Below are 18,936 nucleotides of genomic sequence, written 5' to 3' on the forward strand. Positions count from 1 at the left end.
ATCATTTGATTAATATAAATCATATAAGTCAACGTTTCAAAAAGTCATATAATTACATTTTTATATATTTTTTTTAATATGATTTATTTTGAAACATTTTAAATTCTAAAATGAAACATTTTCTATTTACTTAAAGCCAACATTGAATACAAATGAATTCAGAAAAGTTTAGTTATATTTTGAAATAGGCTTTAACAAAATCTAGGTAAATAGTGTAGTATAAGATTCTATATAACTGCTAAGAATATAAATATTCAATTAGAATATTCTTAAGCTTCTATGCAAATCCTAAAAGGAATTTCCGCTCTGAGCTAATTTAAAAAGTCGGGTTTTAGTATTTAGCTGATTTGTAGTCAGGTTCATCGCCGCCGCCACCGCCGCCTCCATCCTTGGGCAGTTTGCGCTTCTGTATGATACCCTGTAAATATAGAATGCAAATTAGTAGCAGATTCCAAGTTATGTAAAACCAAATCTCACCTGGATCTTTTGCCACTCGCGATCGAGTTCGGCTTTTTCGTTCTTCTCGGTTTTGTTTTTGCGCGTCTTGCGACCATCCTGCATCTTGACGCCGTACTGGAAGGCAGCCTTGGGCAGCGCCTCCTTCGTGCTCATGTAGTCCGAGTACTCTTCCTGCGTATCAAAGTCCCAGCGTCCGATCGGGCCCTTCTTGTTACCCAAGTCCATTTTGGTGTAGTCCACCTCATCATCTGAATCATCAATGGCATCGTTCATCTCCTCCAGACCCGGATAGCATTCAGCATAGCCCTCCGGTTCGTTGGCGAAACGTGATGCCATCGCCTTGGATATCTTTGGAGGAGGCGGTATATTTGTTATTACCGGCTCCGGCTCGGCGGGTGCGTCTCCGAAGTAGGACTGCCCCGTCGTCGGCTTTGACTGATGCCGATCACTGCGCGAGTTTGAGGGCTGATAGTCGCCCACATCATCATAGATGCTGTCGCCCACAGCTTTCGAGGCTTTGCTGCCGCTGCTGCTGCTCGGCATTGAGCTGCTGCCACTGGCAGCTGCGCCACTGGCGCTGCTGCTGCCACCGCGCACATTCTCCACTTCCTTCTCATAGAACAGGGGCTTATCCTTGTCGCGCTTCTTGTTCTTCTTGTTGCGTCCACCGGCTCGCAGGTAGCTCAGAATCTGCGACAGCTTATTGATGACAATATCGTTGGTGGTCAGCGTTGCAATGTCCTCTCGCGGCACGGGCACCTCATACTTTGAGCGCTTCAGTGTCGTCGGTATATCCATGTCCATCTCATCCTCCATGTCGATTACATAGGCCATGCGACCGGGCGCAAACAGCTCATTGCGGGGAACCTCCTTGGAGCGTCGCGCCTGTATAAGATTATATATGTTGCGTGCCATGGGACCGTTGATCGCATTTATGTCCTCTGCCTCGCGGCGTTCGGCCTCCAATTGCTCCGCAGCGGCTGCTTCTTCGGCCAGCTTTTCTCGTGCCAAGGCAGCGGCCAGTTCCTCCTCTTCCGCCTCTTTGCAGTGCAGCTCGGAACGCACCTTCTGCAATAGGGCGTAATCGAGACCCTTCACCAAATGCGTATGCTTCATGTCACCGCCCAAGAATTTGGACTCCTGTATGATACGACGTCGGCGCTCTGCTGCATCTACTCCAGATTTAATATCTGGCGCTACAGCCCGATAGGCATTTGTGCTGCTGCTATGACCGGGCGTGCTGGCGTTTTGATAATCCGGATTGGCATTGTCACGACGCTCACGGGCACGATCTCTGTATTTTTCAGAGAGCTCCTGCAGCTTGACATCCTCCTGCTTCTTGAGTGCTGCATAGAAGTTTTTCTTCTTGCGACGTAGGTCATTCCGTTCGCTGCTGCTCTGGCTTTTCTTCTTTTCACCAATAGCAGAGGGCGTGGCAAACTGGGCGGTGGCCAGATAACCGCTGCCTGCGCTGCTCGAGGATCCTGGTGGAGGGGCACGCGGCGTGGCCAGCAGCTTACGAAAATCATCGTTGGTGAGGCGCACCGAAGGCGGCGCTTCCAAATGCGCATCCGACATGGCTACAAGCAAATACCTGTCTCTTTATTGTATCTTCAGAATAAATTATTGTTATATTTATGTAGTTTCCTCTACTACATAAGCGATTATTTTACATATAAATCGATTATTGAGCTATCGGAATCATAACAGCTGATAGCGGAGTCAGAACGTTCATTTGATCAAAGCTCGATAGCTAGAAAATTGGCATGAATATAGTAAATAAAAACAACTATTACATTTTGTTGAAGAAAATTAGTGTTATATTTACTCAGCTTAATTGTATTTTCCGTTTTTTTTTTAATAATTGAGAATCATATTCGTTAATTGCAGGCGTATGTTAATGTTGTGAATGCTGTTAAATAACAGCTGATAGTGCCAGGGCTACTAAGCACTCCCAAATATAAACAAAAACCCAGAACTCAGCTGACAATAAATCAAACTTCCAAAAAAATTAAATTACACAAAATGCTACAATTCTTGCGCAGTCTGCCGAAAATCGAGCTGCACGCTCATCTAAACGGCAGTTTGAACATAGACAGCATCCGTGAATTGGCGGCGAAAGTTTATGGCGTACAGACAAAAGAATTTTCCACATTATGCGAGCGTTTCATTAAATTTGAGAAAGGCGCCAAGTTGGACGAATGCTTCGAAAAGTTTGGCTTTGTGCATGAGCTGACTTCGACCAAAGAGGGTCTGGAGTACGCCACCGAATTGGTTATACGTGATTTCGCCAAGGATAATGTCATATATGTGGAGCTGCGCACCACGCCCAAGGCAAACGCAAATATGTCCCGTCGTTCGTATCTGGAAACCGTTCTGGGTGTCATAAAAAAGAAGTCTGATCTGTATAAGATCAAGGTAAAATTGCTGCCGTCCATAAACCGTGCCGAGCCGGTGTCAGTGGCTGAGGAAACTGTCGCTTTAGCGGTGGAACTAGCCGCAATCGAGCCAGAAATTATAGTTGGGATTGATTTTAGCGGAAATCCGAATCAGGGAAAATTCAAGGACTTTATACCTGTATTAAGCAAGGCACGAAACCATGGCCTAAAACTGGCCATACACTGTGCTGAAGTTGATAATCAAGTCGAGATTCGAGAGATGATTCGCTTCGGCATGTCGCGCTGTGGCCATGGCACATATTTATCCGACTCTGGCTTCGAGCATATGAAGGAGGAAAATATACCCATCGAGTGCTGTTTGACGAGCAACGTCAAGTCCGGAACTGTGACCAACATTGGGGCCCACCATCTCAAGCAGCTGATGACGACATGTGCACCAAAAGTTCTTTGTACAGATGATAGTGGCGTATTTGATACGACATTATCGAACGAATTCTTCTTGGCAACGGAATCCTTCGGTTTGACTAAGAGTCAGTGCATCGCATTGACAATGGAGGCAGTGGAGCATGCGTTTGCCACTAGAGAAGAGAAAATGATGTTGAAAATGCAGATTTATAAGTATACAAGGCTACAGAATAAACAAAATGAACCCTAAAGACTTTTATTAAAATTGCAAACTTCTATAATTCTTCTGCTAACCGTAATCGGCTAAGCGTTAAACTGCTAAACTCATTCTCTCTGTTTAGCTTACAGACTGCGATTGCAACTGTTGCTCTCTGTGATAAATAATTCAACACTGTTAGATATATGTTAACATAACAGTTTAATGGCACTGCAACTTTGCGGTGCCTGACTAACAAAGTTAATTTAATATATTATCAATGCAGCTGAATATATTATAGCAGTAAATGCTAATAGTTTTTAGTTGATTGCGAGAATATTGTTAATTTCAGCTTAAGAAATTAAATATCTTTGGCCTTCCAATAAATCTTAAATATCAAGCTAAAAAGCCTTTTACGCCAGTTGCGCATCTCTTGCTGAAATCTCTCTGTTAAATAACCGAATTTGATTTAACAGTTGGTAGTTGTGTGATGCTCTCGTGATCGATTTTGACTCACGACATAACAGCTAGAAGTACATATATAATGGTCACATTTCTTTACTTGAGCCTGGCAATTATATTGATTAAATATTATGGTACATCAATGCGCAGCATTTTGTATGATAAAAGCTTAAAAAAAAAAAGTTGATATAAAATTATTTATGTCGTATGGAGCGACTTCGTGCCACGTTGGCACACGCGTTCATCTCTATGCTGTTATTGGCGCGCTCTTATAAGAAAAGTTAACAGTGTTTTCCGCCAGTAATACTTCTCTTGTCCGTGCGTATCGTCGCGTCACTGCGTCGCTTCGTTCGCCGCTGGTATTTTCGCTACGTTGTTTATGTGTTCGTAAATAATGATTAAGTGTAAAATAATTTTTTAAATAATCAGCCGAAAATCATTGATGATGATTAGCTATTAAAGCAATTAACCGTTACGCATATGTATGAAATTTCATACGTGATTGCAAATATAAAGCATTTTTATAACGAATGCCGCGCTGCTAATAACAACAATTTGCTATTGTTTAACAACCACAATAACAACATCAGTGCCCGCATACACAGAAATCCAAAATCTAAGCGCCATTCCGAAAGTCCACGAAAAAAAGAAGCACAAAGTGCACACAAGTGCTGTTATTACCATTGGTGTAGGCGTGCGTGTGCATTGGCGTATGTGTGCGAGTGTGTGTGACCGAGCATGTGTTTGTGATGTTAAATGTTGTTGTTACTTAGCCCATTCCGCAATCTAGTGAAATATACAAATATACATTCATACATGTATATGTTCAAATAAATATTTCAGCATAAACACAAATAATTTTGTTGCAAGGTGCAAACAACTATTAAGCAACCATTTACAGTTTAAAGGTGAGTAATACAAAAATTCTATATGTATGTATATAATATGTTGTGGAAATCACAAATGATGAAAGTACCGTTTTGTGCGTGCTGTTCTCACGTGTATGTGTGTCTGTGTGGGTGTAAGAGAGCGCGCGCGCGTTTTTGTTTTTGTTTTGCTTTTACTTTTGCCAAATAACACAAAATGCGGTCGCCGTCGACGAGGCTAAAAATGATTCAAATATTTGCTAATGTGTAAAAATACGCTGCTGCAGCTTGTTGCATGCAACGCGCACCGACGGCGGCGATAATTCAGCTCCCGTTTTTCGTTTCATTTCATTTTCGTCTCCTGTTTTGCTTTTGAACCTGTCAGCATGCACATTTTCTGTAGCCTTTGCGTTTGTCTCTCTTCCCATTGTTGCATTTTTGCCGTTGCTTATTTTCTGTGTGTGTGTGTGTGTGTGTGTGTGTGTGTGTGTGTGTGTGTGTGTGTGTGTGTATGAGTGTGTTTTTGATTTTTTATGCGAAGCTACATTTTCTTATACGCACACACACAAAGACAATGTAGGCATGCAAGCATGCCCGTGTTATTTGGTGTTGTCTTCGTTCGCTTTGTTTGTTTGTTTGTGATACCGGTTTTGCTCTCTCACTCTCCTACAGCTACGCTACATTTTGTCTTCCTGCTGCTCTCACAACGCGCTCTTCTACTTTTTATGCTGTTATTGTTGTTTTTGTTTTTGTTGCTGCACAGGTAGTTGGTGCTCATAGTTTACTTTTAGATTTCTTTTCTACGCTTCTGTGCGTGTACAATGTTTTTGTTATTCTTTTTTTTCCCCGTTTGCTTTGTCTTAATTATGTTTTATTTGCTCTCAGCAATTATTAATCTGATTTCTGATTTTCTGTCTCTCTGTGGCTTGCGTTGCCTGTTGTGAGCGCCTATTAAAAGTTCAATTTGATTTTCTGTCTTTCGCTTTATTGTTTATTCCACATTTTGTATAATTTAAAAAATTTGTTGTTCTCATTTTGCATTCTTTTTTGTGCTGTTGCCAAGGCCGTTAAACTTTGTTAATGGATTATTTAAAGCTTATTTTCAGCGCCTGATTTGCTTAACTTTTTTTAGTCTTGGCAATATTTAGTATTTTTGTTCTGTTTTTAATTCGGTTTTGCTCTCAATTTAGTTTTGGAATTTTCTCACTTTCTGGAATATAATTGTTTGTTTTGATTTTCATTTTGTTTGCATCTGCTTTATGTTGGGCATTTTGCTTGACGTCAATAACAACTTTTTGCTATAAGAAAATTGATTCGGTTTGAGTATATATAGTTTTTTATTTTATAATTAAAAGTGGACGATTTCCAGGAAATTTGATAGCTGTTTACTATCTAGATTATGTTTTTAGCATTCTCAATAAGACTTAAGTTTATAAGAAGAAATGCGAAAGGGATTAGCACATTTCTATAGCGTAATTATATCAAATATTATATTTATAATATTTAATTATAACTTTAAATGATAGCTTAGCATGGTCAACAGATTCTGATCGATTACTGTTGGTTGAATGTACAGAAAAATGGTGTTAAATATGTAATTACTAAACAATTATTTGATTATTGCGTTAAAAACGTATTAAAGCAATTATAAACAATTATAAAAATTAAAAATATATATAAAAAAAAAAGAATTTGTTGGGCAAATGAATAAAAGAGTTCACATTAAATTTTATATTGAGAACTGAATGACCGATTAAACCTTTTAGAAATATAAAATTGTTGGCATTAACAAGACTTTTATTAAGTTGTAGACAGCTTGTAGTATATGTACATACATATATCTATATGTATTTGTATAATACAGATGGACAACAAATTTGTTAGCCTCAAGAAGCTTTTTGGTTTATTTATTTCGAAGGGGAATCGCACATGCACGTCACACACATACATACAGTCATATATTTACTCCCCCACACAAACGAAATACGAAATAAATGAAAACATAACAGAAATTATTCATCTTTTACATTGAGTACTTTGGCGTCCGACCGACCGCAATGGAAGGTCTAAGGTCTGCATGAGACCCCTAAGGCCTATGTGTGGGCCCTTCACACCATAGCATTAGCAGTAGCTTGTGTACATAAATCATTTCCAATTATAAGCATATTAAACACATTGTGCCTCAACGCGAATAGCCAAAAATAGCCAGCCACAAAAAATATATAGTATGTATATATATACATTCACATGTGTGTGTGCGACTGTATGTGCAAAAAGTAAAAGGCAAAAAAATAATCCTAATAATTCTATTAATACAGTGGGTGGGTGTATGAATATATTCAGCAGCATACAGTATACAGTTATGTAGTAGTACTCCAGAAGTTTCATAAAATATATACTATCTTCCAAATTATTTCTATACACATATTTATTCTTATATTTTTGCTCATAAAAGCATATATAATATATTTATATATAATGAATGACAACACATTTAAAAGAGTTTACTTATACAGTTATTCTGTCAATGAATCTCTTTCATTATTTTTGAAAGTTTTTCTGACCTATATCTCAAGATCTTTAGCAAACAGTTTGCTCAAATTTGTTGGTTTTATAAAGAAAGCATGGCTCTATTTATGTTTAGCCCATCGAACAATAAGCGATCGCTCACTAAACCGAGAAAGCTAAATTTAGATATAGTATACGCGAGTTAGTGTTCAGTGAAATGTGAAGGCAAAAAGCATATGCTTTTTTGGCATAACCTGGACATTAAAAGCAACAACAAAAATAGAGAAGGTTTGCTGTATAAATATATACATATATAAACAAAGATCATATGTTTCACACGCCCTCACAAAAGAATCGTGGAAAAAATTCGTAAACAAAATAAGATACTTTTTCGCACGCTTTCGAGCTGGAAATTTTGCTAAGGAATTTTTGTTTATTTTTATTTGATTTCAAAAAAATGTTTATTTGATTTTAGCTTTCACATCAGTTTTGCACTTATTCATAAGTTTACTTATTTACAAAACTGGCAATAATAATATATTCAATTCGTTTGCTGTTTAACTATACGAGAATTTATTCACTTCATAGATGAGCTCAAGCGAACTTTGGCATTATTTGAAAATATGTTTATGTGTGCTCTTAAATATATGTATGTATGTACATATGTATGTGTTTACTCTATGTACACTCAATTGTAATTGATTTATCTTGACAATCAATTAATTAATTAATTGTATACACAATTTGTTGTTGGTCATTCAACTACTATATCCGCCTTGTATGTGGATTTACTCTTAGATAAATGTATGTATGTATATGTATGTATATGTGTATAAATGTTAATCGGAGTGCTTATATTTCTCATAGTTTTTAAGTTTAGCATTGTGTTAATGAAATTAATTTAATGGAACAAATATTTGTTGCCCTCTCTGTATTCCAATGTAGCGTACTTCTTTATTCTTATTTGTCTTTGCTTTATATTCGTAAATGTTTATATATATATACATACGTACATATCTCCGTCTAATATACCAATGTATGCTGAACGTTGAACTCTTAAGTATAGCTTTTAAATACAGTTTGATTGCTTTCCTCTTCCTCTTCCTTCTCCTCTATTTCTATTTAAGATTTTTGTTGATTTTTCTTTTATTTTGTTTATCGTTCGTAAATATTTATCTCTCCCCTTTTACTACTCAATTATGCAATTTTTTAGTTCCCTTTTGCATTTGCTCTCTTGACTGTTATCGCTTTCTAATCTTTTCTGTTCCTCTTTGTACCTTCTTCGCCAATGTAAATGGGCAATTTTTTCAGATGTGGCCTAGGCGTGAAGTATATATAGCCCAAGCTTTTTAGAACGCATTTTATTTATGTTATCTGCGTTATTTTTATTTGAAATCTACTTTTGCTGGAAGTTTGATGTGAATGGGGTATAGCAAAGGTTTTCGGGGGGTCAAGTTGCTGGAACTTTGTCGAAAATGGAAAGCGAAGAGCGCAAATTTCAAATGACGAGCGAGTGCCATAGGATTAGCTTTGCTGTTAACTCAATGTGGCCAGGCTTGGGGCGTGACTCTGCGCTGATATTGCAGTTAAAATTGGGCGTGCCTCGGGGCGTATACGGTTTTCCTTATTTTTCTTGACTTTGTTGGCGCATTGCCAACTAAATGGAATCCAGTCAGGCAAGAGGAAGCGAATAAGGCAAATGTAAATAGGAATTTGTCGTAGTATGTGCAGATCTGCTGGAGATATATGTATGTAGATATATATGTATATATGTATGTTTGTTTCATTTTAAAGTTAGGCCAATTCATTTGGCCGTAGTTTCTGCCTATTTCGCTGGCAAATGCGACACGCTCGCGACATTGACAAAGAACAACAACTCAGCTTAGCATTAGCTCGTTTCACGTCCTCTTCTCAGCCAGACGGCAAATTACTAGAAATGTGTATGTACATATGTGTGTGTGTGTGTGAGATTTTTTTTCTTTTTGTATTTTTCCAATTTACCCAAAATACCGCCCACAACCCTCATGGCAAGCCCATCGCTCAGTTTTTCAGCATCTTGTCGGCGTTTTTCTTTGAGCTGCCCTCGACGTGCGGCGCATGGCAAAGCGAGGGAAATGCCGGAAAAACTGTCTGACATTGCCATTGTTTGTCTTTGGCAGTTCCCAAAAACGGAACAAGCTATGCACATACCAAACACACACATACATACACAGACGCGCACTCGCATGTATTTAGATAGCTGCAGTCTAGATTCTCGTTACTTTTCGCTTCTCGCTTCTCGCGAGACATTTTCAACTGTCTGCACAGCAATTTCTTTAGTCTTTCTTTCGCAAAGGAGAACTTTGCCAAAGATGAGAAACACAGGAAATCCAAAAAGAAAAAGTTCGCCTCAAACAAATTAACGGATATTGCAGATTTTGCGTTTCTTTTGTTTCAATTGTGAACTTTGGTAACTTTTTTCTTTACTTTCTCGACCAGCAGTTTAACAGAATTTTCATTATGCTGAATCTTTGACATACATACATATATGCATATGTGTATGTGTATATGTGTGCATGTCTTTGCATATTTGGTAATCTGTCTTCAAAGCGGAAGTTATTAGGGATTATCGATTGAGTTGAAATCATAATGTGTTTGTTTCATAAGACAGATAATGTTATAAATATAAGTATAACTGTTGCATAAGCTATTAATTAATTAAGCATGTGTGTTAAAATTGAGCCTCTGGGTTATTTAAACCCTTCACTTAAGTAATCGGCTTAGTACTACTAACGAGTACACTCAATAAAATTATAAATGTTGTTTAAAATGTGCAACACTTGCAAATAGTTTATATGGATGAGTTAATACTTGAACCAAAGCAGCATTATATATAGTTCGTATAACCCTCAATATATGTTAGGGTCTTTCTATGTATACCTATTTAATTTATCTTAATATACAAATCTCAATCAAATATTCGTTATATATAATTTAACTGTTATTTATCGAAATTTGAGTTGTGCAAAATTCTTTTCTAATATACACTTAGTTCTTTTTCCTTCTGGCACTTTTCAACACTGCTTCAGATTGTTATCAATGCTGGCAAACTGTTCAAGCAAAAGGAACTTTGTAGAATGCATCGAAAGCAGGCAAAAATATATTTCATGCAAAAACATTTTTGGCAGCTATCAAGCTATAAATGATAACATAAAAGTTATATAAAATATATATACTTGATAAAAATAGTAAATGATATAGCTGGGCCATTTTAAATACAGAATAAATACGGAAAATATGTAAATATATTACAATAATGTATATGAATTTATATTTATTTATTTGTATATGTTTATATATGTAGTTATTTATATAGTTATTTTATTCGAGGCAAATGCACATGAGCCACAGCTGTCTGTCTGCCCTTCTCAGCTCGCCACTCAATTACTTTTCAAAGAAATACTTGAGCTTCTGCATTTTAACACTTGATTTCATATGCAAATATGAACAATGCAAACTTTAAAGCGTCGAATGGAGTTGGGAGTCCAATGAGCTGGGGGGGTGAGCGGGTAAATCTTTATGTGATATCACAAAATTTATGGCATTCACTGTGACATCTTCGTTTGGCTTGTGTGCTTGTGTGCTTGTATGTGTGTGCGTGTGTGTGTGTGTGTGTTTATGTTTGTTGTATTTTTTTTTTTTTTTTTCGGTGAGTAACTTTTGAAAGCAATGCCAAAAAGTTGTCATTGTATTTGCGTTAATACTCTATCTAATGGGTATGTAAATGGTTTCAATATATTTCCAATCGTTTTAAATGGAAGTTCATTAGGGGTCTTAAGAAAATAAGAATGATTAGCTATAGAACTATAGAATATAGTATATAGAATATAATATTATAGTATATAGTATTATAGTATATACTATAGAGTATTATAGTATATGCTATATAGTATTATAGTATAGCTTAGTACTTAGTACTATCTGCACTAGTTTATCATTTCAATTTAGCTAACATTCTTTAAGAAAATTTCTTTAAAATTGTCTGTTTTTATTTCCTCGAAGCTAGAAAATAACTAAAAATCGAAACTTATCGATTAAAGTGACTCACAATCGATTTATAACAAAAATTGATTTACCATTTGGAACATTTGATTTAAAATTGATTATCTAAATTACTCAAGATGAATTTATTTCCCTTAAAAATATAAGATTTAATCACCTATTCAGCTATATTCAGTACGTATTGTATTGCTCAATATTTATCGTTCAATTATTGACTCTAATATCGTTTTAAAAGTTGATCGAATATGTTATCGATATTTCGTACAAAATCATGTCATAATATTTCTTACAGTTAATACTTCAAACATTTGTTCACATTTTGTTTTGTAAGCGTATATCGACATTCGGCTATACTTGGCTCAACAGATACAATATATATAGACTTCTTTCACTTGCTTTGCACTCGCTTTGCTTGTTTGGCAAAGTTATACACTGCTTTATATGCTGTATGTACTTTTTGGCACGTGACAATAAATTGTTGTTGTTTGCACTCTGTTGAGTTGCAGCAATTGTTGTTGTTGTTGTTATTGTTTGTGTCTCCGTTGTGTTCTTCGTCATCTTCTTCTTGTTTCAGTTAGTTGCTTGCAAGTTCTATGTAATTTTTGCAGCCAAGTAAGAAAAGTGTGTCATAAATGTCATAGTTAATATTTGCTGTTCCCTGCTTTTTGGCAACTGGCTTAAAATGCCATGTAAGTTCACAGAGTTTCCGCAAAAAGAACGTGCAGCAGCAGCAGCAGCAGCACGCACACACACACATACATATATACATGTTTGTATATACATATATGAGTATATGTATATAAGATATGTATGTGCGTCATGTGGTTTTATAAATAAAAGAATTGCGCGCTCTGTCAACCTTGACCCGTTAGTCAATTCACTTGCCGAACAAAGAGCAAAAAATTGAAAGAAAAAAAAAAACAAAAATGTATATAAAATTGCAATGCGGCGCATTTATGGGAACAACATTGAATTCTGCTCTGTCTGTGTGTGTGTGTGTTAGTGTGCTTGTGTCTGTGTGTGTGTTTGTGCTAAATCCATAGCCAATAAACCACAAAACCGACACACATCTGAGTGCTCATACCTTAAATTAGATGGCGGCTCATCCAACAAAAATGAAAAATAAAGAAATATATCTATGGAAGAGTGCACTAAAAAAGCAAAACACAAAGTTTTTAGCAATCTGTGCGAGTGCATAGCTAAAAATGCAAGAGTGATTGACTAGCGGATACCCTATAGCTGCTTGTTCTGTGACTTTTCCTGCTGAAGTAATGAACAAACTAGTTTAATTATATTTTTAATTTGTATATCGTTATTTTATCGGTCGAAAAAATATTTAAATGTATTTCAGCTGACCAAAAATTATTTTATATTCAAATATTGAAAAAAAAACTAAAAAAAAGCAAATATTAGAATTTGATACATAGCTGTGTAACGAATATACTTCACTAACTTTGTCAAGTACAGGGTATCAAAGGAAAAATATCGGTAAACAAGAAAAAAACTGTAACTCGATTGACAACAGCAGAGAAAGTAAAAATGGTCTAAAAAGCTGTACGTGAAACCGAGTGCAGAACATTGAAATTGTATCTCTGTTTGTAAAGCCGCCAGATGTACGTATATATGTATACATGCACATACGCACACACGAACACATAGACGCACTCTTACAGCACGTTTATTATGCCGTGTAATTAATCATGTGGCCTACTGGCATGGCAAATGTAATCGAATTACTTTGTGCCAAGTGGCAAAAATTTCATGTGCCGCTTCAATGCATTTCAATATTGAGATACTATAAAAGACGCTAGGCGATGATATCGTGAAATGCATTCGTATTGGTATTATTAACTAGTTGCAATGGCTTAATAACTAGTTTATCAAGAAAATTATTGTAATCAATATTTCGAATTGCATATGCAATCGCACAAATAGTCGAAGGTTGCCATCGATATGTAAAACACAAAGACAATGTCATAGAAATATCGATAACTCATTAAACTATCAAAGACGATTTTTTTTAAACTTAATTTCCAGTAGTACAAAGCGCCTAAGCTTTTAACTCTTGAAGTATATGAAATATCAAGTATTCTTACATAAATGTAGCGATCAATTTTATCGATAAAACTATTTTAAATTAATACTAAAGAAATAAAATAATGTTAAATCTAATTCATATTATTTTATGCTGGCTTTTCCAATGTAGAACTGATTCAGAGAAATAGAATAGCCTTTCGATTGTTTACCTAATAATCGATAAACCAACCCATTTTATTATAATAAAATTTTCTGATTTACAGCTGCCGTGAATCATTTGCTAAGGAATTCTCTTTAAAATATAATATTTGTATATATGCTCAGTCTATTTATCAATTGAAAAGATGGAATTCATTGATCTTTCGTTTTTTTTTTTTGCTCTACTTCGATTTGAATAATTTCCACAGTTCAGCAGACAACAGCTTCCCAGAAATTTGTATGAATGAAGCTTGCTTGCATAATGAGAGGCAGATAAACAAACTGGCAAAAAGACGAAAGCTTTTACATATTAAACTCTCAACTTAAATCGATACAAAGTTCTGGAAAAATAAAATGAGAAGAAATTCGATAAAATTTATAGCACACAAAATGTGGAAAAAGTGCAACTTGCAACAATAAATTGTGCACCTTATGACGTTCACAAAATAAAAAAATGAGAAAAGAACGCACATACACACACATATATAAAAATATATATATGTATGTATATATATCCAGAGAAAAGCACTCAACGAACATTTTTATACCCTGAACCCATTGAAAATGGGAAATCAGGGTATAATGTTTTTGTGTAAAAGTATGTAACAGGCAGAAGGAATCATCGCAGACCCCATAAAGTATATATATTCTTGATCAGCACGACGAGCTGAGTCGATATAGCCCTGTCCGTCTGTCCGTCCGTCCGTCCGTATGAACGCCGAGATCTCAGAAGATATAAGAGCTAGAGAGCTGAAATTTTGTGTGCATACTCGTGTATACCATACGCAGTACGAGTTTGCTTTATTTTTTCGATAACTCATCCGATAACTTTTTTATCGAGAATAATCGAAAAATTGATTTTGTTTTTTGAGCCTCATTGGAGCACTATTAGACATAGAGACTTCAGATTTACTGTGTATATATATATGATGAATACAAACATTTTGTAATCAACAGATTTTGGTTACCACGCCCCTTTCGCCCCCAATTTGCAAAAAACGTATTTCAAGTACTAGAGACTTGTGCTTTGGAATGTACACACATTTTGACCATATAATTACGCCCTGAAAATTTCATTAAGATCGTATGTTTACAAACGAAGTTATTCACCAAGTAAATTCTCATACTATTGCCCACACTGCAGCGCAGCCCAAGCGCAGTCGCTGCTTACTGCGCAGTTAGCAGAGCGCGGGCGCGTGAGGGTGGATGCATGTGTATGTATGTGTGCGTGCATAAAAGAAGTGCAGAATGATAAGAATATCAGCTTGGAGGGTTCAGGGTATCACCTAGTCGAGCAGTCTCGACTAGAGTCTTCTTACTTGTTCATTATGCTTTTTAGCTTGATTTTGCAGCCGTTTACCCCTTGGACTATCCTGCGTTTGCTTCATTTTAACAATTTTTGTTGCTTTTAGTTTTGTGAATTGTTGTTGCCTATGCACTTTTTTTTTTTTTTTTTGTTTTTGGCTGACTGCACTTGGCCTAAAGTTGATTGCATGACATTGTTCTTAGTTTTCGCTTACATATCGTACGTATATATATATATATAGAGAGAGAATATATATCTATATATGTACATATATGTATAGCGAAATCAAACCAACGCCCTGCATTCTACCCTAACTTATCCTTAGTCTATTCTTACACCCATATACAGGCACACCTCAGTTGTTGTTGTTGTTGTTCTTGTTGTTGCTGTTGTTGTTGAGTGCGCACGCGATTTGTTTACATTGATTTTGTTGCTGTACACAATCAGAAAGACTCCGCCCAGGTTTCTCCCTCGCCTCAGACGGAGCACAGCATTCGCAATATTATTGAAAAAATATATATAAAATGAAATGGATTCAATAGAAAAACCTGAACTTTGATTTCTATTTTGTTTTGTGGTGCAACATTTTTGTGGTTTTTATATATTTATATACACTATAAATGTAGTGTGCTATCGTTATATGATTCTGTTTAAATTGAATATATGTGTATTATATATAACATATGATATATATCTATTTTTTAATATTTTCTAGAAATGTTTATGGTATATACAACTTGTTTGCTTCATAAGACATTTCTGTTTCGAATAAGGAATAATTAATTAATAGATATACGGTTCGTATCTGATTGATAATGTGGAGAGTAGTTTTAATAAAAAATACTGTCCTGTATAAATGAATATATATATGTATATAAGGAAAAGAGTCTAATATTAAGAGCATATTAATATATATGCTATCCAAAATCTATCTAGACAAATTTTTACATATTTAAATTTGGCAATAATTGTCAGTGCAGGGTATTTCCCCTTCAGCATTACGATTTTATATATGTATATATTTCTTTTTTAGTTCTAAACTACTTGAATGAATTTCAATTTATTTAGTTGCATTTTGTTTGAACTCAATGCAATGATAAATGTTCACATAATAAACTTGAAAAATGCGCATTGTAAGGCCTATTCCGAGATCTGAGAGAGAAGAGGAAGAACGTCCGTCACGACTCTCAAGTTCTTCAATGAGTCGATTTCTTTTCGTATTACGGCTAAAGCCAGAGTGCGTTGATGACTAAGACAAATTGTGTTCACTGCATGTGTCAGTCGTTTAAAAATAGTTGAAATATGGCACAATTGGGGATATAGTCGGATGTCTGTGTACTTCAACAGTTTTTCGATGTTTTGCACTTAAAACAAACAAGAAAAGTAAAAAAAAAGAAACCTAAATTGTTTTCAATCAATGAGTGCATTAAGTGCTACGGCTAATTACTTTTAATTACCTTTTGGATTAGTTAACACAGCTGTTCATTCTTGATTCATTTTGACAAGTTAGTGATTTAGTTAGTTGGTTTAACGAGTATTCATGTGACTTTCCATTTAATTATAGCAGCAAGTTTGCTTCTGTATATATAATTGCTTCTCTACTTTTAAATAAGAGTTTTACCATTCGAAATTGTAAATGAGAATTAAACAAAATTAGAATTTAATTATATCTAATGTTTCAGAACTTTTGTGGATTAGCATTCAGCATTCAGACATACAGAGAACCAACTGAAATGTAAATTACAGTCAATTTCTATAATTAAATAAATATTAGCCGTTAATAAGTTCAAATAACTTCGAGAGGAAATATTAAAACCGTAATTAACATTTTACTTAATTTCAAATCTTTCAGCATAAACAAAAGTTGAAGTTGAGCTCTTAATATTGTCTATTTATTTTATAGAACTGCCTTTTTATAGCCCACGATCCGTTGGTTTCCCTTAAGCCATTTATGTATTTATAATAGGCATTTTGCCTCGGTCATTGATAGGTTGCCATAAAAACGCCGGGATATTAATGTGATAACTTCAAACTTGTCGATTATAATAAACGATAATGTGCCGCAATGATAAAGTCGCAGCCGTATTTACAGTCGCAGTTGAAGTTGAAAAAGAGCAGCTTCGCACAACTTGACTTGCATTTGATGCCTGTTTATGAAAAAAAAAAGTAAGAGTCTTCTGTCCAAGTTTCTTCGTTTACAAAATACCCTACAACTTGACGAATAAAAACTGATAATGTAATCAAAACATTATATTTGTTTTATATGAGTATGTACAGGCTTTTCCTCTAAGTATTTCCTCCAAGTCTTTTTTTAAAGTAGTTCCTCCTAAGTATTTCTTCTAAAAATTTCCTCCAAGAATTTCCCCCAAGAATTTCCTCTAAGCATTTCCTCCAAGTATTTCCTTCTAGTATTTCCTGTATGTTTGCACTGCTCAGCTGACCGATCAGACACTTCAAATCCTTGTACTGCACTGCCCTACTGACCTCCACCTACTGAAGAAATGCTGCAGCCTCTGCCCTTTATATAGGGCAACGTTTATTCAAACGCTAAAGTGCGCTCAAATGTTGAGAGACAGGTAGAGTCGTTGGAGTTGAGTCTTAAGTGACCAATGGGAGAACTCCCTCCTGCTTCAAGTATTCTAGCATTGTTTTACTTATATATATATTTATATATTTATATATATATATATATATATATATATATATATATATATATATATATATATATATATATATATATATATATATATATGCTGCATATACATATATATAAACAAAAAAGATCTTCTGTAGCTCTTCTTGATTCTTTGGCTTTCTTAAGCAAACCAGACAGAGAAAGAGATAGAGAGCCAGACTGAGATTGATAGAGATGTAGATTGCCGAATTATTTCATTATGCTGCTCAAGAATATATTCGCTTGATAAGGCTTAAGAATGATATGCTAGATAAATGATGTACACTAATATTTATATTTATAATAATTATATAGCACTTTCTTCTACTCTTATCAATTATTATTAGCAATAGGCTAGACTACTTTCAATGTGTATATACAGACGTCATCTTCTAGCTATTAAATATACGTGCAAAAAACATTTTGCTCTATTAAGGCACATTCATTGGATGTAGAGTGCAAAAAAATGAAAAGAAGCTGCGCTTTGTCGTTTCTCTCATCATCGTCAAAAGCATAAAGAGCAAAAAAGTGGTAAATACATATATATATATATATGTGTGAGTGTATAAATATATATATATATATATTTGTGTGTGTCGATAAAAAATTGAAGTTTACTGCAGTTTTCATGACATTTTCACCCATTCCCTTGCACTTGCAGCTGCAACAGAGTTGTCAGCCCCCAATGTAAAAAAAATCCATGACATAGAGATGAGAGCGTGTTATGATACCAATATGATTATTAATCAAATAAAAACTTGCGGCGGAAATAAAAAATCTAGCCATGAATTGTTCACGATATTTTTATGTCACGATGTACATATATTACAATAATTTATAAACAAATTTTATAATTTAAACTCAAGTATATCGTACACAATGCCATCATAGTCACGACACGCACCCATCTCTAGCTTGGCAGTTGCAACATTTTTGGGTTCAGCCTTTTTGCTGTTGCTTGCAGTTGACATGTCTTTTGACACTCTGTGCGCTTTTTTGTTTTCATTTATATTTAACACTTTAATGCTCTATTGCATATTGAGATAGGTGTTTAATTAGGTCACTTTGGCAGGTAACTGGATTTAAGCAGAACTCATAGTACTGCATAGGAGCTTAGGCTTCAAATATAAAAGTTTAAATTAAAATTTGTTGTATATTCCAATTTTAATAATATTAGTATTTTGTTTGAATAAAATCGAGAAACAATTTAGAAACGTTTTATATAACATAACATAATTAAAATTTGATAAGGCTTTTAATTTAAAAAAAAAAAATAAATAATAATAATAATAATAATAAAAATAAATAAATAAATAAATAAATAAAATTTACAACAATATATTTAATTGAAATATCTTGTAGAATTAATTAAAATTTGTTGTAAA

The 18,936-nt window shown here is 34.9% G+C and overlaps 3 protein-coding genes across 3 annotated transcripts in view; 2 read left to right on the forward strand and 1 right to left on the reverse strand.

Annotated features, from left to right (window-relative positions):
- Window positions 1-174: 174 nt before the first annotated feature.
- Window positions 175-2,224, reverse strand: beag (IC cytokine homolog beag). The gene is made up of 2 exons (XM_018103352.2): window positions 478-2,224; window positions 175-418 (listed from the first exon to the last, which is right to left on the reverse strand). The coding sequence occupies exons 1-2, from the start codon at window positions 2,035-2,037 to the stop codon at window positions 332-334; spliced, it is 1,647 nt and encodes a 548-aa protein (XP_017958841.1). The 5' UTR covers window positions 2,038-2,224; the 3' UTR covers window positions 175-331.
- Window positions 2,225-2,343: 119 nt separating this feature from the next.
- Ada (adenosine deaminase-like protein) lies at window positions 2,344-3,528 on the forward strand. The gene has a single exon (XM_018113258.3). The coding sequence runs from the start codon at window positions 2,485-2,487 to the stop codon at window positions 3,511-3,513; it is 1,029 nt and encodes a 342-aa protein (XP_017968747.1). The 5' UTR covers window positions 2,344-2,484; the 3' UTR covers window positions 3,514-3,528.
- Window positions 3,529-4,207: 679 nt separating this feature from the next.
- Fur1 (Furin-like protease 1) overlaps window positions 4,208-18,936 on the forward strand; it is a 178,740-nt gene continuing 164,011 nt past the window's right edge. The window contains exon 1 of the mRNA XM_018103174.2: window positions 4,208-4,829. The gene's annotated coding sequence lies outside the window, so the exon portion shown is untranslated. The remainder of the gene's footprint in view (window positions 4,830-18,936) is intronic.

The sequence above is a fragment of the Drosophila navojoa genome, chromosome 2 (genome assembly GCF_054131105.1).
Source record: "Drosophila navojoa isolate 15081-1374.11 chromosome 2, UAZ_NAV_1.0, whole genome shotgun sequence".
NCBI classification, from domain to species: domain Eukaryota; kingdom Metazoa; phylum Arthropoda; class Insecta; order Diptera; family Drosophilidae; genus Drosophila; species Drosophila navojoa.

Bases quoted from the DNA above. Each gene is read 5' to 3' on its own strand.
- Ada (XM_018113258.3), top strand. From the start codon at position 2,485: ATGCTACAATTCTTGCGCAGTCTGCCGAAAATCGAGCTGCACGCTCAT.
- beag (XM_018103352.2), bottom strand. From the start codon at position 2,037: ATGTCGGATGCGCATTTGGAAGCGCCGCCTTCGGTGCGCCTCACCAAC. The intron at 419-477 runs GTGAGATTTGGT...CTATATTTACAG, and splicing joins GCGAGTGGCAAAAGATCCAG to GGTATCATACAGAAGCGCAA.